Source organism: Actinia tenebrosa, unplaced genomic scaffold, assembly GCF_029948245.1.
Source record: "Actinia tenebrosa isolate PJP-AT-01 unplaced genomic scaffold, QUT_ActTen_1.0 PGA_scaffold9__36_contigs__length_13948895, whole genome shotgun sequence".
Taxonomy (NCBI): domain Eukaryota; kingdom Metazoa; phylum Cnidaria; class Anthozoa; order Actiniaria; family Actiniidae; genus Actinia; species Actinia tenebrosa.
The window spans coordinates 8,368,961-8,388,712 of NW_028292586.1; the positions used below are offsets into that span (position 1 = coordinate 8,368,961).

At 36.2% G+C, this 19,752-nt stretch overlaps 2 protein-coding genes and 1 long non-coding RNA gene across 5 annotated transcripts; 2 read left to right on the top strand and 1 right to left on the bottom strand.

Annotated features, from left to right (window-relative positions):
• The first annotated feature begins 1,630 nt into the window (after positions 1 to 1,630).
• LOC116288903 (kelch-like protein 2) lies at positions 1,631 to 7,204 on the top strand. The gene is made up of 3 exons (XM_031695768.1): positions 1,631 to 2,749; positions 4,662 to 5,095; positions 5,572 to 7,204. Exons 1-3 carry the CDS (start codon positions 1,869 to 1,871, stop codon positions 5,967 to 5,969), a joined length of 1,713 nt encoding a protein of 570 aa, XP_031551628.1. The 5' UTR covers positions 1,631 to 1,868; the 3' UTR covers positions 5,970 to 7,204.
• On the bottom strand, positions 5,967 to 19,288 carry LOC116288902 (uncharacterized). 3 transcript variants are annotated; one of them, XM_031695764.2, is made up of 10 exons: positions 19,160 to 19,288; positions 16,037 to 16,771; positions 15,342 to 15,394; positions 14,732 to 15,236; positions 14,240 to 14,281; positions 13,891 to 13,974; positions 12,264 to 12,326; positions 11,031 to 11,321; positions 9,869 to 10,156; positions 5,967 to 9,377 (listed from the first exon to the last, which is right to left on the bottom strand). In XM_031695764.2, exons 2-10 carry the CDS (start codon positions 16,737 to 16,739, stop codon positions 9,358 to 9,360), a joined length of 2,049 nt encoding a protein of 682 aa, XP_031551624.1. In that variant the 5' UTR covers positions 16,740 to 16,771; positions 19,160 to 19,288; the 3' UTR covers positions 5,967 to 9,357. The 3 variants fall into 3 exon arrangements, with proteins under 3 accessions (XP_031551624.1, XP_031551623.1, XP_031551625.1); XM_031695763.2 differs by having other exon boundaries at positions 14,732 to 15,394; XM_031695765.2 differs by lacking the exon at positions 19,160 to 19,288 and having other exon boundaries at positions 14,732 to 15,394; positions 16,030 to 16,199.
• On the top strand, positions 10,610 to 18,645 carry LOC116288904 (uncharacterized). The gene is made up of 2 exons (XR_004196245.2): positions 10,610 to 11,095; positions 17,120 to 18,645. It is a non-coding gene; the product is annotated as an uncharacterized LOC116288904 (long non-coding RNA).
• Positions 19,289 to 19,752: the final 464 nt, after the last annotated feature.

A 19,752-nucleotide genomic window follows, 5' to 3' on the forward strand; every position in this document is an offset into this window, starting at 1 on the left:
CAGGTTATATGGTCAACAGTGTTGCTAGCCTAGACCTGTTCCATTGTGGTTAGTTTACTATGTCTCTTAGATCAGTTCCCGTATGGCTTTCGGAGCTGTGAAATTCACGGAACGTGTTGTCGTACGAAATCCACTATACGGTTTTTCCGAGGGGCAAGTGGTACTAGGGGGTTGAGTACTAGCAAGAGAATATGAATTAAGGGAAGGAATCCCCGCTACCGCATCATGAGCACCTTTTGATGCTATATTTAGAATCTTGGATGCTATTTTTAGAAGCATTTATTGGATCATTTGTTTTTCTGCACGCGCATTCAGCGTGCGCTCTACCCTGTTTGCTCATGTTTAGTGCGGGTGCACAAAAACAAACTATGGCAAATGTGTCAGTCTCGACACTGCTTTATCGCCGCCATTGATGTGTAGTTTAAATTACTATAAATGTAGTAAAGCATTTTGATATTTCTACTTAATACCAAGAGAAAATGAACAAAGAGTTGGAATCTCTGGTATTCATGCTTGTAAACTTCCTAGGCACCATTTAATTGATGCTATTTTTAGAATCACGTCAAAATTAAATAGCACATATTAGGCTTTCGCGTGCATGGGGTATGATGAATAATCATTCTGAAGAACACTTTCACACGCAACAGCAGTCGAAATTTCATATTTTACTATGCAATAAGTTGAATGTGGGAAAACCGTGAGAATATTTTTACATATATACAAAATTAAATGCCCTATCTAAAATGCTATATATTAGATATGGCTCTAACTTGAAATACAGATGACTCTGTCTGTTCAAGACAATAAAATGGAAATAGTATTTCCGTATAGGTTCATATCTAGATGGAAGTAACCCTTCCCTTCCCCCCACTCTAACTAAATTTTGTTCGAAATTGGGAGTTTCTGATTGGTAAGCTAGGGGACTTTATCAAGGCTAGCTTTAGAAAATCTTCCCTTGGACGGGCGTCCCAACTCTGACAATACAACCAGAACTAAAGCCAAGTGGGCAAAATTTACGATTGGGTAATCTTTCTTTCTATCATTATTTCATATTTTTTATAAAAAGCGATTATATTAGTCATCGTTAAAAAGAAGTCAAAATTTAAAGCAAAATGGAAAGTTTTTTCTTGCTTTTTTCGAATACGCTTAGCTTCGAGAAGAGCTTTTTTTACCGCTAACGGGTACCTGACACAAGTGGAATAAATTAGACTTCGATTACAAATCCCAGCAGGATAAATGTCTTTAGGTAAGGTCTGTGGTTTTATATTCTAGAATACCACTTGCAAAACGAGTTTATGATAATTGGTCGATGTCCAATGCAGAGAAAGAAATCGAGGGCAACTCAGAGTTGAGATAAAATGAATAGTTTTTAAACAAAATTCCTATATTTTCAAAAATTTTTCAGGGGGTTCTACCAATGACTTTCAATTTTTGTAACGAAATAATGGAAATCTTGTTTTATAATATGCTAATAATAAACGTCACGGAAGAACAAAACCAAAAATAGCAAGAAATCACGATAGGCCGTGATATAAGTATCGAAGCCGCGGTTGAATGGTTTGAAAATAAATCAGTACTCGATATTTGACAGGTTGAATCAAGTATAAATATTGTGTATTTTAGAGGAAACGCATTAAATCGCTTTGTGGCGAGTTGCTAGTTTGTTGAAGCTCTTACTTTAATGTTGAAAGAGAAAGATTTTCTTCGTTCAGAAGTGAAAGGATCTGAAACAAAGGTATTTGGTTAACAAAGAGATCGAAACAATCAAGTCAACTTGTTATGTTTTTTTTTTGCCGTGCACAATAACTCCAACGAAAGCAGAAAATCAAGTTCTCCGTAGGCCAGAAATTTTCTGTAATTTCCAAGTAATGAATTGTCTGCTAAAAAGCTTGAATTCTCAAAGACAATCGAATATACTTTGTGATGTGGTATTGGTAGTAAAAAATCAAGAGTTTCCCGCCCATAAAGGCATTCTGGCAGCGAATAGTAACTATTTTATGGCGATGTTCACGACGAACATGGTGGAGAAAATACAAACTCGAATAGACTTGAAAGAAATGGACCCTCTGGCTATTAAATCTATTTTGGATTTTATTTACACTGGAGAATTGAAAATAGACGAAAGAAATGTTCGGGTTTTATTAGAAGCTTCGAATTTTCTTTTTATTTCTGCTGTCAAAGATGCTTGTTGTCATTATTTGGGAAGCGTTCTTGAAGCAGATAATTGCTTGACGATAATGTCTATCGCAGATGAATTTTTCTGCGAGAAACTTCATCACAAAGCTTTAAATTTATTTTACAAGGAATTTTTAACCATAGCGAAACATGAAGACTTTATGAATTTAAATGTGGATGAGATGATAGTGCTGCTGTCAAGCGATGAAGTACGCGTCGAGAGTGAAGATCAGATGTTTGAAGTTCTTGCCAACTGGATATCATACGATTTGAAAGAAAGAAAGAAGCATCTTGCACGACTTATGCCATTAGTTCGCCTGGATTTCATTGAACCAGGACTTTTAGAAAATAACTTAATGTATAACGAAATTGCAAAAGATATTTGTACTAGATATTCTAGAGAAATGTATGGACGCTTAGAGCCTGCAAATCCAAGGAAATCTTACAGTAGTGTAGATGCCATCTTGGTCATCGGTGGTGTAGATGAAACGAGGATTTTGGAAACTGTTTCTTGTTATATTCCTTGTGTAAACAAATGGTGTGAGCTTGGAAAGATGAATGTACCACGTTGGAGGTAAGGAAAAACATGCAAGGACATCAAATAAAAAAAAAAAGTAATTCTTAAAAATACATCATAGTAGGAAGTGTTTCTGCCGCTCAAGGGACAAGGAAAAAATCTTGGCAAGAGGATACAAATATTGCATCATTAAGCGCTTGGTTCCTTGCCAAAAAAAAAAAATAATGTGTCATTTTAATGTCTCATTAAAAAAAGTTCAAGACGTCAGGAATTATCATAGTTTAGATCTTGGCAAAACAGGTGAATTTAGGAACAATTACTCGGCATTAATATTTAAGCGACATCAATTAGAATTTGAGACGTCTAAAAATAGCCCGCTCCCTGATTCGTCGAGCAAAAACCCGAACAAAAAACATCATTTCTATAAAACGTTTTAATTCTTTATGAAGTTAAGTTTTGTACAACGAAAATCTGTATGCGTTTTTTAATTATCGATTAAAAAAATAATAATTTGACTCATATTTTCTTCGAGACAAACCTTTTATTTTTCGATTTAATAGGGAGTGTGAAACTGTGCAAAACCACTCACTGTGGATGCAAGACATTTAAAAGAAAAATTCTGTCGTAACCGAAGCTTTCTAGCGAAATAGACCTTATTCGTGCAATTTTTTCCCATTCAAACCACGTGTCATTCGCTATAGTATGATTTCTTTGTTTAACAGTTGTGCATGAGAAGACACACTAATATAGATACAACTCGAACAAACAATTTTTTTTTCTCAAGAGAATGAAACGTGACCTTGTATGGGAATACAATCGCAACACAAGGAATATAGTCTATGAATAGCTAAAAAACTAAAATATAAATTAAAGAAATTAGTGTTCATGCATGTTCTTGATCAATACCGATGTATTGATACTCCAGTTTGGAGTTCTCTGGTGCAAAGAGTTAGCCTCGATTTTGTGCAGATTATTGATTTGTTACAGTGAAGATCCGTGGAATTCCAAAGTGTTTGTATTGTTGAAGTTGTCATTAGTATTTGAGAAAATTTAGACACTGATACGAGGCTAACCCGAGTTAAAGAGTCTGTAATCTAGAAACACAGCTGTAATTTAAAACTCAAAAATGTTCTATTACAAGTGAAGTTTCAATGCTGATAGATTTTAGCAATCTAAGCTAACGATATTGATACAAACAGGTTATACTGATTATAAATGGTTACAGTTTTACAAGCTATCGATATCAAAACAATCAAAACCTCCGTTTTGGAGATCAAGTAGACAAAAATGGCTCGAACTTTCCAACTTAAAAATGTTGGATCATTTTTCATTGTTTATACATATTCAAGCAATGTACTATATAGTCCTGCAATATTACTAGCAGGTTTTAGAGAGCCTTTGTGTAGCTTAGGAAAATGTACTGAAACTGGATTCCCTAATTCAACCACTTCTGATTGGATAGATCACTTAATTTTGTTGCCATCATATTGTGATGTGACATTTTACAACCATTAATAGTCGTTGAAGTGCGACCCGCGAAGTTTGATGTCTTGTTCGATGACTAGCAAGACCAACCGTCAATTAAAGTAGTTAAATTAAAACAACAATATTTAGTGAGATTTCAGACTGAGTTAAATATTTTAATCCTCTAATCCTATAAAATCTTTAATCCAGTCCAAAATCTCCAGCAAGATATTGTCAGTTTTTTATATTTCAGTTTTTTGATTGACGGTCATTGACATGCTCTGTGGTCAAACAAGACATCAAGCTTCGTGGGTCGCACTTCAACGATAATGGTCATGGACGGATCTAGGGGAGGGGAGCGCACCCCTCTCCCCATAGATGAGCTAGCGCTGATATCTACTGCATTATTGGTCTTTGAGTTCAGTGCCTCAATGGATTTTGAGTCCTGTGTTTTGACCCAAAACGTTCAATTGATGTTCAATACATTTTCCAATCTTTTTTTAAGGCTGAACGTTACAAAGGCAGACTCGACAGTCTTCGCGGTCGGTGGTCTTCAAGAAGTTTCAACAACTCAAAAAGAAGTACCATACATGGAAAGATACGACCATAAAACCGATCAATGGGAAGTCTACCCCACTCCAAACCTCCCTTTTCCAGTCGACTGCAGTTTTTATAATGCCGTGGGGCTTGGTAGCGAAGTTATTTTTATCCAAAGTCTTGACTCAACTCAGCAGTATCCGAGATCGAGTGTAATAAGCTTAAAGGAAACAAACGGGGAGCATGTTTTTGCTCCTTTGGCGGCAATTCCACGTAGACGTGCTGGTCATTGTATTGCTGCGCTTTCCGATCACGTGTACGTCATTGGAGGCTCGTTCCAGGCCATTAGTAACGGTAGTCCTCTCGGTGAAAATGCCGTCGACAGATATGACAGAGAGTCAGGTAATACAGCAATACAGTGACAAGCAATACAGCAGAATATCCATTAGTTGATATTTTTTATAATTCAATAGCCAATGAGCACGAGCACGAATCTCTAGCACAAAGCATGAAGGAAACCGAGTACTTAGCTTTTTCAGCTCTTCTCTAAAAACCCCTCGAATTTTCCCTTCGACAATTTCTGTCAAACTGTAACTATTTCAACTGAGTAATCATATGTTTTTTTTCTGATAATTCTATTGATTCCCTTGTTCTGATTTTTGTAGTACTTGGTTTCCCAATGAAATACTTTGTGCCAGAGATTCGCGTTCGTGGCTCACCAACGGGCTGGTAACGACCTCTTTCCGTCAAGAAAACAACGCTAAAATCATTAAACGAGTGAAAAAGCATTGGCTAGTTAGTTAGTAGATCGACTTAGTATTACAGCTTTTTTCAAGATGTTCGCACTTTAATGTTTAATCTGTCTTTCCTATTTTCAGATTCTTGGAGTACAGTGACACCAATGAATCAGCAAAGGTGTGACGCTGTATCTGTTTCTTCCAATGGTAAAATCTTTGTATTCGGTGGTTGCCATGGCACTCAAGCATTACGTTCAGCCGAAGTTTATGACCCCGAAACTAATCATTGGACATCTATTGCGCCAATGAGCACATCACGAATCAATGCTGGAATCGCAGAGCACTCTGGGAAGATTTGGATAATCGGTGGGAAGAGCGGTCCAAGAGGGCCTATACTTAGTTCTATTGAGTGCTACGATCCGTCCGCTGATGAATGGACCAATGGTGCTTCTCTTCCTGATAAAAGACAAGACTTTGTGTGCTGCATGACAGGGGTCGCTTATAGGACTGTCGCTTCAATGATAGAGGAACAAGAATAGAATAGGATACTTTATTTAACGTGGAACACATACGCTTAGCTATATACTAGCTAGTTTACAGGTAGTCCACCTAATGATTAATACAAAAAACGTACATTGTATAAGAGATATACGATAAAATACCAATTGTTATAAAGTTAAATTACCGACATGGATTTTTTTAAAAAACACTTTCATTCAAAGCAAGCTGGCTGTACATATTTAAGAGTGTTAAAAGAGACAAATATGTCTGCCTAATTGATTAAAGCTGGTATATAGCTATTTCAAAAAACGTTAAAGGGGCGAACGGCAAATGGCGATCAATGATTAGCGATTGTCGACCGAAAGGTGCAGTAGGCATGCATCTAAACAAGATTAATCGAGGTGTTTTAATTGGTTTCTCGACTACTACTCAAACAACAACATCTGTGTTATTGGCAAGAATAACAAGAAATTTAAGTCATTCTTTCTAGCTATTCTTGCATCTTGATATGACCTATCTCTTATCACTTATAACCTATCGCTTGTTACCTATCGCCGTTCGCCACTTTAACCTTTTTTGAAATAGCTGTATTTAGTATATTTATATGCCAACGATAAAATTTTGCGAGCTGTCATTGGTTCAGATCGGTCACTTGCAGGATGGATGTCAAACGATATCCTCTGCCCGAAGCGATCTCCGTTCAGTGAAAAAATAATTCCACATCACATACGCGCTGAAAGGGCACATGGAACCCAATATGTAGTTCGTTGTAAAATCTCAGTATCTACGAGTTGGCCATGCACATGAGATATTTAATTTAGGTTGTGTCAGTAGATGGGATACTTATGGGATACTCGCAGTCCAGGTGATTGAGAGAGACTAGGGTTAACTAAGTACGTCATAGGTTTCCGAACACACGAGTGGGACTTTTGGAAATTTTGGTTCTCTTCACTTAGAAAAAAAAATTGAGTGAAGACACCCAAGAACCCTAACCACTAGACCACGAAGCGAATTCCCTTGGGTGGTCTCATTTTTTAGTCATATTTAAATACATAAATATTTATAGTAGCTTAATTTATGCTATCTTAGGGTACGACTACTAGCCGACTGAATAAAATCCCCTGACTATACTCTCCCTAGTCTCTCAATCACCTGGACTGCGAGTATCCCATCTAGACACAACAACCTTTAATTTTTCACAACAACTTACAACTTTCGCGCGCTAATTGGTTTATTTTTATCATCAATAAAAGGACAGACAGATAAAGCTGAACGAGCGTGCGCTCTTTCCGTTGATTGTTTTGATCGCTGAAAATGAGAAGTGTTTATCGTTTTTGTTAATGAAAAAACAAATAGACATCAGTTTTTTGTGTCTGTCCTCTCATTGACGATAAATTTCGTAATCACATTGCCAAAGTAGTATGCGGATCCACACTAATTTGACAATGTGATGACACAAATTATCGTCAATAAGAGGGCAGACAAATAAATAACTGATATCTGTTTTTTCAATAGAGCTTTTAAGCATTGAATATTGAGTTAAAACGGGTCCTCACTAGCGACATAAGCTGAATTTCCCAGTGAGGACATACACTCTTATGCTTGTGCTTATGTGCTAGTGAGGACCAGGTTTAATAGTTTAAGTTTACTTATTCAATTTGTCCTCTGCTCAAAAATGCCTCGTTTTCATGACTGCGCCTTCGATATTTATGACAGCGCTCGCGCATGTCTAAAATCGTCTATTTTCCTGATTTAATTTTATAAAAAGTTGAAATCTGTGTTTAGGCTACCTGTGATCTAGGTTCAAAACTGAAACAATAAAGAAATGAAGAATTAAATGGATAAAAAGAGCTGTACCTAACAGTTTTGTCAAGGCATTTTCCACGGACTCTAAAATTTAATTGGAAAGTTTTATTTCAAAGCTTCATGGGATTTTGAATAGCGAACAAACTCTAGCTTTTGCAAGGTGTTAAAGCTGTGTAGAAAAACTTGTTTGTCGAATGAGTAAGACAAAGACGAAACATAGGCAGGCAATATTTTTCATCTGCACCAGGCAATATTTTTCATACAACTTGTGTCACACGTTGGACTTTAAATTTCCTAGGCTTTTGCTAGTAGGAAAGACTGTAATGATCTGGGGCGATAAAATGATAATTTATGCGTGATGCAATATCATTGGCTGTCATAACAGATCGTTGCGGGACAATTTTCAGGAAATGGTACTGTTTTACACAAGGCAATGTCGCTCAATTTTGTTGCGAAAAGTGGTTGCGGCGACTCGATTGTGTCACAAATGTGTTCTTTTCTTATATTAAGGTCCGTTGTATAGTAAGGAATGCACGTACTATGGAACAATACAAGTGCCACTGGTTTTGGTTGAATAGCTCAGAATATTTCAACCCACAGCGGAGACTAAGACTAAGCAAAGAGAACTCGAAACTGGAGTAGTATTGCCTAGTTAATAGCACTTTACCAGCTGATCTGAAATAGACTTATAAATGACGTCACTGCAAAACAGAGGAGTCTTGAGGCCTACAAAAATTAAATATTGTGTCACTGTTATCCAGGCGCTATATTTCCCATTTGGTTACCTGGAAAGTCAACATTTCAAGAGGAAAAGTCAGGACACTTCAGTTTTGCTAATTTTCTCCATTTTGATTGGCTAACATTTTTCTAATACTTTAAAATATAAATCTGTTTTTATGATTAAAAATCCAACGAAGAAAACGAAAGTACACATCTCACACACGTAGAGAAGAACGCTGAATGATTTCCGAACTTTGAGTCATATATGCTGACTGCCGATTGTTTTCTTTGGTTTTCCATGGAAAAATGTCATTCGTAAACCATCATCTACTCGTTTTATATCATCTTATCATAAAATATTTAAAATATAACGCTACGCTGATTGGCTGGTGACAGTGTTTATATCATAGGAAAGAGACACGTTCGCGCAAAATCGTCCTAAAATATTTTATGAAAGCAATATAAAACGGCTGCTTATGTCTCTGTGTTTTGATATACACACTTGTTGAGACCCTTAGGGCACTCGAAATGCAAGAGAAACACTTGGCAACGCCTCGTGCTACTAAGCTTGTTTTTTCTCTGCTCTACAGCTTCCAAAGTGTATATCACAGCAAAGAGACATAGATATTTATCTATTTCAGTCTTTAACGTTTTATTTCTACGCTGTCTAATTAACCTTTATTTCTACGCTGTTTAACTAACCTAGATGAATGCCATACGTGCTTTTGGCACACTATTTCTAATGTTCATAGCCGTCATGTTGGTCGTAGTTCCTTTCCTTGTAGCACACAACATGGACGACATTTCTTTTGGACGTTTTAATCTTTTGGGAATGATTACAGACCATGGCATGGTTACTTGATGGTCACTATAAACTAGTTCAAGTGTCTTCTAGAATAATCAAGTTTGTCTTTCCCATACTGAAAAAAAGTTTAGTAAAAATGATCACAAAAGGTACTCATGACTTCGTACTTTTGTCTAGGACTAAAAGTTGATTATAATGTATTCTTTAGAATGATTGGAGGCATTTAAGTTTCTAGTAACCATAGCCCGAGAAAGGGAGGCTCCTTCTCTTCCTTCCATCCTTCGTAGAGCCGCTAACGCCGGCAAAACTGCAACTGAACTAGAAGGACAATAGCGCAGCGCAGCCGTGACGTCATAAAAACGAAGACAAAGGCGAAGTCGGACAAACGAACTTACAAGTTTACTTTCAGCAGATAATTTTCACAGCCGATCGCAGTTGATCTTAGCTTACATGGGTTATTATTGTAACTTTAAGTAAGAATAATAAAATTGGTTCGTATAATCCTCGTAGCGGTTAAACAGAATGCAATGTTTGTCCGAATCTTTAAACTATTTTTAGAATCAGTGCGCTGCGCTATTAACATCAAGAACAACAAACATGACTAACCTTGAACTTCCCTTGCCACATCTGCTTTTCCAACATCGTGAAGTGCATTGATAAGAATCCCTGTCGTCGCACGACTTCCGTTACTCTGCCTCCACCTAACAAACATCCGACGCGCCTGTTCCCGTGTTCTGCCATGACAATCCATCTTTATGGCGTGAATGGTGCTTTCGTCAATGGCAAGGTACCTCCCGAGAAATTTCCAAACATCTTTTACATCATTGGTAATTTTGTTTAAAAGTTTTTCTTCTACTTTTTGTCCTCCAAGGCTCCTATTCTCTGTTAGCAAGACTACGCACAGCGAAGAAAAAGCCTTTTTTAGTAAGACTCATTAAAGAAAAAAAGTAAGTAAACAAACAACTAAGAAAAAATCTAATAGCTAATAGTCAAACTAACAACAAACGGACATACAACAGAGTAAATAAACAAAGAAAGTTTAAAAACAAACGAGAGAGAAAAAAAAAAAACTTAAAGAAATAAATAACTACATAAAAAGACAAGATAACAGATGGACAGCTTTGTCTTGTGATCTATCAAGCCAAGCATCTGCACAAATTCAAAAATTCGACTAGTATATTTCAATATTAAAGACCTTTAGCATCGTGTTTCCGCTAACCGCTATAACCTTTAACTGATAGGAATCGGGCACCGGAAAACGCCCACGAACACGAAGAAACACTCGGCATCAATTCTTGAATATTCTATACGTTCAATTCAAAATTATGGCGGCGAGTAGAAGGTACGAGTTCAAAGTCGAGTATGGAGGCGGGGGAAGTTTTCGAGCAATTTCTACAAATTTTCCAGGAGGAAATCCTGTTATGATACCCCGACCACTTTCAACAATCTCACATATAACGAGAGATCTCAAATCACTACTTATGCTCTTTCCCCTACTGTAAACACGACCAAGTTCGCTGATGTTCATTGTGCATTTCGAGAGAAAGGAATGCAGACAATATGACACCTCCAAGTGGGCGGAGTCACAGCGTCTCATAGGCAAATCCGCAGACGAATTTTTTAATGCGTGCCACACTTCAATGAAATCCGTAGTACGATGCTTTGCTAAGCTTTGCTAAATGTCGACTGAAAACGCCTAACGTCGAACTGCAGTTTGAGGTTTCCGGTACCTAGGAAGAACGTCGTACTACAGGTCTCTATTATTCACCTGAAACTTTGTTCGCTTCTTCCACCAACTTTGTGTCAATTAATGCCATAAGGAGCTTCTTCAAGGTAGGATTCTTGTCACTCTGTCTCCAGTGAACCAGCATTTGGTAAGCTTGTTCTGCATTGCCTTCAGAGTTATAGTCGACTTGCAAACTTTGTAGCTTGTTATTTTTAACATCAAGATTTTCCCCAATTTCTTGCCACTTCGTAGTTGCATGTTGAGCTACATAAAGAAAAAATCTTCTGTACTTTTTTATATTCCCTTTCTGACTAAGGTCATCATTCAGCTGGTCTGCAAATAAATGGAATGGAAATTTTTCGTACTTTATCTTAACTCTGTGAATCCACACAATATACTTGCTTATCATCTGGGCGTTATATTTTCCCGTTCATGACTGTTGTTAATTCTCTTGAGAATAAGATTATTTTTTCAAGTTGTTTTTATATTCATGTGTCCCGGGAAATGACAAGAGGTCTGAATTGGGAAAACATTACGCAAAAGGTAAAAATGAAATGACAAGAGGTCTGAATTGGGAAAACATTACGCAAAAGGTAAAAAAGTCTATTTTCAAAGATTATATAAGAAAGGAGGAAGCAGGAAGGGACAGAGAGGCAAGACGAAGAATCAAGTTAAGGAAAGGCAAAGAATGGTAGATGAACAAAGAAACATGAGCAAGAGAAAGAAAATCAGAGAGGAAAGGAGAACGATAAAGCAAATAAAGCCAAAAGAAGTGGGGCAAAAAGCTAGAGATAAGCAAAGTAATGCAGGGCAAACGATGGTAAAAGGGAGCAAACGCGAAAACATGAAAATCAAGGAGGAAAGATGGATGGGAATAAATAGGTATTGGAGAAGCTTTCGCATGACTGTGCAAAGCTGTATGCGTGCCGTGACCGTTATGCTTTCTAGAATTTTGATTGGCTTTTTTCTCGCGCAATGCGATTGGTCTGACAGTGTCGTGTCCCTGGCGTGACCATGTCCGTGTCGTATGCTTATGTCGTGTGCCAGATATTTGAATAGAGAGTATTTTAGGATTTAAAAATTCTCGCTCAATGTGATTGGTCTGGTGTATCCATTGCCATGTCACGACCATACTCGTGCTGTGGGCTTTCCACAATCAGAAGAAAACTGCTCTACTGTAGGCTGACAATATTGAGTAGAGGGAATAGATATGGAATGGAATACGAGGGCTTTAAAAATTAAGGGGTAATTATCATAAAATTAAAAATCTCATACTTGAGCCATCTTTGAGATTCGATTTTATTGCTTCAAGATGGTCAATATTGTCTTCAGATAATCCTACAATGGAGTAGTCACAATTAAAATAAATAAAACATCTGAATTTTACAAGTTTTGTTCCAATGCACATAGGTTCCCATTCCTGTTATATACCCCACTCATAAGTGATCCCAAACATCTGACAGCTTTCAAGCCTCTCATTTTATTCTTATCGTTAAATATAGCTAATAATAAGTAAAGCTTATAATAAATAAATAAATAAACAAACAAACAAACAAACAAACAAACAAACAAACAAATAAATAAATAAATAAATAAATAAATAAATAAAATAAGCATGGAATGCTTAATATTTGGTATGCTACCTAACGACATTACTTACCTCTTCTCCTTCTATTAAGTATTGTTCTTATAGGTTTTCCAGGGTTGGGTGATATATTTTTGTTTTACTGGGGGTGGGGCTTGGAAAATTTAGAAGGGGGCTTGACTTGAATGCCATGTATGCTTGCTAGTATACTAAATGAGTATAATAATCATCCTTGTTTTTCTTAATAAAAAAATCAAAGCATGGAAATTGCTAACTGGAATGGAACCTTGCACTGACCACTGGTATGTTAAAATGAATAAATGGATGAATTCAGCTAGTCTATATAATATTTTCTTTGCTAAAATATGTCTTAATAGCTAGTTAATAGAATTTTAGCAAAATTAATTTCCATCAATTTAGATATTAAGACACCATTATTTCACCACTTTTCTGCATATGAATTTCCTGTGGTGTGGCGTGAGCTACAATGTACCCTGTAAAATCAGTAACCCTCTTATGCAGTAAGAATCAATCCCAAGTGTTTCCCTATTATTATATATTAAACAATTTTTGGATTAGGTTGACCATAATATTGCAAATTATTAAAACCAAGGCCATGTCAATCTGCTGAAGCAGTATATAGGCTGAGATTGATATAACAGCTGAGGTCTTAATAATTTACTATATCCCACGAAAATCAAATTCAATAATAGTGCCTTATAGTACATTTTGTAAACTAAGAATAAAGATTTGATTGTTTTGAAAAAAAAAAAAAAATAGCAAACATATCTCAATCTCCATGACTGTTATCTTGAGTGAACATGACATGATAAATGTGTTAACTGAAAAACTAAACAGCAAGAGAAAATGACCTTAGTGAAGAAATCCCCTCGCCCCATCATGAACACTCTTTGTTGCTATTTTTAGAATCTTTGGTGCTATTTTTAGAATCTTTGGTGCTATTTTTAGAATCATTCATTTGAATCTTTGTTTTTCTGCATGCGCATACTGCATGCACTCAGTACCCTGTTTGCTCATGTTTTCTTTTGTTTAAAAAAAATGTAAGCAAACATCATGGCATCATGTAAGCAAAATTTAATGTTATTCTAAAAATAGCATCAAACGGTGCCTATGATGGTTACAAGCATGACCAGAGATTCCTTCTCTTAGTTCATTTTTTCTTGCCAATGGATAATGCATTTATCATGTCAAGTATGTCACATGTATGGCACCAGGGATAATGCTGAGGGCTCTTGGCCAGTCAGAAGCAAGATAGTAAGTGAATGTATAAATTGAAATATCTTCTAGATACAGTACCTGAACAATTTGACACCTGGATTGGAGATTTTTCTTTGTGACTATTGCTTTGGTCATCTTGCTTGAGTGGGGCTGTAAGTAGCTCTTTAACCAGAATTCAATGAAATATCATTAACAGTTATTATTGCATTAACATACATTTATCAGCTAGTATATTCATTGAAATTATCTAAGGTTCAAAGTCTTTTAACTCAATTATGACATTAAGATTAAATTTGACCAATCGTGGTGACAAAAATTTTTTTATAAATCTGACATCTCCTACTGAAAATTGCAAAGACATGCAAATATAACTGTGTGCAAGCTAATATAAGCAGGCCTGCAAAGATTTGAAAATACTAAGACCTACCTTTTCCCCCATTTACTATAAGCTTGGAGTGATCTTTTGATGCTGTTATGGAGAGGAAAGATACATGAATGTAACTGTATTATGATATATATAGTTGAAATATTTCCAGTACAAAGCAAAATTTCATGGAAATGTCCAAGCTCGGCCCTAGCATGCAAATCCTCTTCAAAACTTCCCTTCCTCAATCACCCCACAGGACTGGGCATTACATCTCAAATATTAGGTCTCTCCCCGGGGGGTTTTCTCCACTGGTTCTATCTTCATGGTTTTACTCCCTCCACAATACACCCAAGATATTAAATTTCCATTCAATCAGCCTTGCTCTGACTTTGATTAGCCAACAGGTTGTTTCAAGGTACTGATAAAATTTGAAGATTTTTCTGTAAACATGTTGTGCTAGTGCCACTGATTAAATTTTGTATTAGAATTAAGTGCACACAGAAATTATCTACAAAAATATGAATATAAATGATGTAAATATTTCATACATACCCAAGGCATCATTCTTGTATGTAGTTTGCTGATATACACTGCCCTCGTATGGATCTGTTGGATGTCCATGGTACATTTTTGGAGGTGAATTAGGAAACTCATTTTTGTTATCTGTCTGATCGTCTAAACCATGACCTAGTTCTGAAGGACCATTAAATAACTCATCATGTTCTTGTGATTGCTTTGGTTTTGATATTTGCTCGTTGTCTTCTGGTTGAGAACCATTTCCATCTTCCTCTATCTTGTCTTCAAATTTTTCGTCTAATTTTGAATCAGGTTTTTGGTCTTGTGTCATCACTCCTGAATAAAAGGAAGACTGTGGAGCAGTTTTATCTTTCTCTATCTTCTTGTCCTCAAATTCTTTGTCTAATTTTGAATCAGGTTTTTGGTCTTCTGTCACCTCTACTGAATAAGAAGAAGACTGTGGCGTAATTTTATCTTCTTCTTTCTTCTTGTCCTCAGATTCTTTGTCTAATTTTGGTTCAGGTTTTTGGTCTTCTGTCACCTTTACTGAATAAGAAGAAGACTGTGGTGTAATTTTATCTTCTTCTTTCTTCTTGTCCTCAGATACTTTGTCTGATTTTATATCAGATTTTTGGTCTTCTGTCACCACTTCTCCTTCCTGTTCAGATTCCACTTTTTGGCTTTCACTGCCACTGTTATCTAGTAGACAAAAATCAATGGGAAATAGCAATAATTCTTTTTCCCAATCAGGTATCCCTTAAATAATACATTCTGATTGGATGCGTGAATAAGCATTATTTTCTATCTTTTCCTATGGTGTGGTATAGTCCTATCATGATATAAGGCTTGTCATACAAGCTTATGCATGGAAAACAGATTGTTAAACCCCAAAAAAAAATTGCAAAACAAATGGAAAAGTAAATGGGAAAAAAATAATTAAATATTTAATAACTGACCTAAAGTTGGTTGGACAATTAAGGAAAAGATGTGCCCTCAGTTTTGAAAACGGACCTGACGGCCTAACAGCCTTGTTCCATATACTTCAAGACCTCGGGCACAGTTTTTCCTTATCTGGACCTCATGGCTGGTAAATAACACATACATATGTATTGCACAAATTTATAAACTTTCTTAACTTAATGTGTAGTTCCAGAAATTATCCAAACCCCAAACCCACCCCCCATTACCTCCAGAAATTCCAATTTCCTTCCAATCATACAAATTCTGTAATTTTTTCTGAAATTCCAAATTCCCCTGGGGGGAAGGGGGGGGAGGGGGGGGTGGGTAATTTCTGGAACTACACAATGTCAAATTATATCATATGTCATACGTACAAGTTACCTTGCTTGATTCCAAAAATAGAAATAGAAATTTCATTATTTTCTCTTTTTTCAAAACTGCCAACTACAGTCTCTTTATCTTGAAGAAGAACTGGACCGGCATCAATATCTTCCAACTTCTTATAATTATCAAGATATTCTGCATCAACACCATACACATTGGATAACTGATGATTCAACTTTAGTGGAATAAATGTGAGGACGTCTTCTTTGTCTTGCTTCTTTTCTTCATAGCTTAAAACATATATTATTTCTTCTTGACCTCTTAAATTTTGAGCTACTCGAATCTTCTTACTGTATTTTTCCAAGAATTTGCAACGATCTAAGTCACATTTATCTAATTCTTGAGAATCACAAAGCAAAAATATGTGTTCTTGAACTTTAACAAGGTTAGCAGGTGAAGAGTCTAGTTTACATGACTTTGATTTGCCTGAAAATCGATGGTAAGTAAGTGTAGTTTTGATAATTTTGTCTTCTTCAAGATCAGGATCACATGCATAAAAGAAATATCTAGCATTCTTAAACTTTTCACTGTCAGCTGATTGTTTTATATTATTTCCGATAAACTTTTGAAGATTGGCATCATTTTTTATAATACAGCCATAAATTGTAAATGTTATTTTCTTTTTTCCTTTTCTGTATGTCATTTCAACAGTTGCTGTCCCTTCGGTGCCATCTTTCTTGGATATATGTAGGCCAGCCATAGCTGTACAAAAGACAAGGCTGATCTGAAAACCTGTATGAAATAAAAAAATAAAAGAAATAAACGAATAAATAAACAATACATTAATTAAATGCATTTGAATGAATGGTGGATGGATGGATGGATGGTGGATGGATGGATGGTGGGTGGGTGGATGGATGGATGGATGGATGGATGGATGGTGGATGGATGAGTAAGTATGCAAGGGACTAAATCCCCCTCTAATGAACTGTGATGGATGAGAGAAAAAAATCACTTTTTTGTGTCTAGTCATTCTAGGGTTTTTGCATTAATTGGTGACACTTTTCACACACACACACTACCACTTTGTTCAATACATTTATGCACACAGTTCTCAACTCACATGTTGATTTTTTACAGAGGGAGGAAACTGGAGAGCCCGGAGAAAACCCTCGTAGCAAGAAAGAGATCAACACATCAAGCAACCTCAATTCACATGGCAACCGCAGGGCTCGAACCAGCAACACTGCATTAGCCGCGTGAACACCAATGCTACCCAGAGTAGAAAGGTTAAGAGAGTGAGTTAGGATGTAGTATTCGGCATTTTCGAGCCTAATGATGTGATTAAAACAGAGTTTATAATTTCAAGATTTTCATGTAATTTATATTTCTTTTAAGATAGAGTAGATAGGTTCTGGGTTTTGGACTCTAAGTAGCTCATTAGCTAATCTAACAAGACCAAATTCTAGCCTCCCCTCGGGATTGGACCGAAACTGAGCTGTTAAGACACGTCCAAAGCAGGGAATGATCCTTCGCCTTTAAAAACAAGGCATGTAAGACTCATTCTTAGAAATCCAGGAAGTCTGTAAGCCAACATTAAAGCTTAAATTAAGTTTACACGTACATTTTGACAACTTATCTAGCAAAAGATATAGTGATTCCGCTAGATGTCAAATCCCTATAGGGAAGGGCTGGGAATTTACTTATAGCTTGGCGATATCTGAAAGCAAACATGTTTGATATTTGTATCTCATTTTTGCATCTCAGTTTAATGAACAACGTGTCTCTTATTTCTTTAGCAAGTTCCTTATTTGAGTTCAAAACTGACCCGATTCTAATTACAACAATAATAATAATAATAATAATTACATGTTTTACCAGGGTAAGCTCGTCAGCAAACAGCTGTTATCAAGGAGCGCCCTGGGGGCAACAAAAATTATCAACAAATAATAAGATAATTAAATATATATATACTGTAAAATACTAAAATGTTAGTAAAAATCAATACAATTCATTAAAACATTTAAAAAATATCTTTGAGATTAGACTTAAATAATAATAAAGAATTAATCTCTTTAAGAGAGCTAGGTAGACTATTGTAAATGATAGCTCCAGAATAATAAAACGTTTTCTTGGCTGATTCAGTCCTAACTTTTGGTATGATAATATTTAAACCATTTTGTCTAGTATTATAGCCATGTGAGACATAATTAAAGTAACCATTAAAAATCTCAGGTGCAATGCCATTTAAGCACTTAAAAATAAAAATAAGCTTATGAATTGAACATCTATTTCGAAGACTCTTCCAGCCCAATTTATCTATCACCTTATCATGGTCTAAGCTACAATCCTTTAAAATTATTCGGCCAGCTTTCGTTTGTAAATGATCTAAAGAGACATTAATAGAAGCAGCCAAATTGATATTCCATGTAAAATCACAATAATCTAATTTTGGTAAAACCATAGTGGTATAGATTTTGTTAGCTGCATACGTAGTGAGACTATTTCTCAATCTACTCAGTAAGCCAAGCTGACTTGAAACTTTCTTTATAAGTCTGTGGACATGTTCTTTAAAGGATAGCGATTGGTCTAGGTATACTCCTAAATACTTATAAAAGCTCTTACGTTCAAGAATATCGTTATCTAAATAAACATCAAAGTTTAAATTAGAGTCAATTTGATTAAGTTTCATATGAGTTCCAAATACCACATATTTGGTTTTCTTGGGGTGGATGTAGAGATCATTTAACTTTGACCAATCAGCAAGGTTTTTAAGCTCGTTGTTTAGCTTTTGAGTTAACTGAGCCATGTTTGGGGCAGAGCAGTAAATAACGGTATCATCAGCATACATCAGTATTTTAGTGTTTTGTAAACAATTCGGAAGATCTGAAACATAAAGAGAAAACAACGAAGGGCCTAATACGGATCCTTGTGGTACTCCAGAAACCATAACTTGAGGATCTGACAATGAACCACCAAGAAATACTGACTGGGTACGATTTTTAAGATATTCGGCCATCCAACGTTGCTCTTTATCACAGATACCAAGTAGCTTCAGTTTTTCTAGTAAGGTAGCATGCTCAATAGTGTCAAACGCCTTTCGATAATCTACAAATACCGCACAATACACTAGTAATCCAGAAGATTACCTAACATCTATTTCATTGTATTTGCACTTACCAAATGGGGAAAAAAAACTTTAAAAACGCCAACTTTTCACTTTCTTTCCTCCTTTCTTTCATAAGTCTGTGTCTGTGGTGTCGGTCATGTTAGTTCTTGGAAATCTCTGAAGTGATGACGTCACTTCCCTATACTGGCAAGTAGGCTTTTTGGTCAGCGGGCTAGGCCACAGGTAACCCAGTTTATAAACTTTAATAAGAAAGTGTAGTTAGGGACCAATCTCGTACCCAGAGCCCACGTTCTTCTTGGTCAGAAACGAGAGGCTCTGGTTGTAACCGATTTTTTGAGCATTCCTATTGATCCGGGGGAATTTGGAGTTGGAAATGGGGTGCCTATCCATAAGCAATGGGAATGAAATTTCCTTACCCTCCCCTTGGGCCTAGCATAAAATACCATGGCCCTCCCCTCTTGTGTAAATGACAGGTGAGCAGCACAAATGAACAACTGATCTTTCCTTAGGTTTTGTAAACTTTTTTATTACTCCGACGCGTTTCGTCTGTAAACAACAGACTTCTTCAGGGAGTTTACAAATGAGTATTATTACAACAGTTTATATGGACTATTAACAGGAAATTACAAAACATACAAACATG

Bases quoted from the DNA above. Each gene is read 5' to 3' on its own strand.
- LOC116288903 (XM_031695768.1), top strand. From the start codon at position 1,869: ATGAATTGTCTGCTAAAAAGCTTGAATTCTCAAAGACAATCGAATATA. The intron at 2,750-4,661 runs GTAAGGAAAAAC...TCTTTTTTTAAG, and splicing joins ATGAATGTACCACGTTGGAG to GCTGAACGTTACAAAGGCAG. The intron at 5,096-5,571 runs GTAATACAGCAA...TCCTATTTTCAG, and splicing joins CAGATATGACAGAGAGTCAG to ATTCTTGGAGTACAGTGACA.
- LOC116288902 (XM_031695763.2), bottom strand. From the start codon at position 16,739: ATGGCTGGCCTACATATATCCAAGAAAGATGGCACCGAAGGGACAGCA. The intron at 13,975-14,239 runs GTAGGTCTTAGT...TTCTGGTTAAAG, and splicing joins TATAGTAAATGGGGGAAAAG to AGCTACTTACAGCCCCACTC. The intron at 10,157-11,030 runs GTGAATAATAGA...CGCTGTGCGTAG, and splicing joins AGAAGCGAACAAAGTTTCAG to TCTTGCTAACAGAGAATAGG.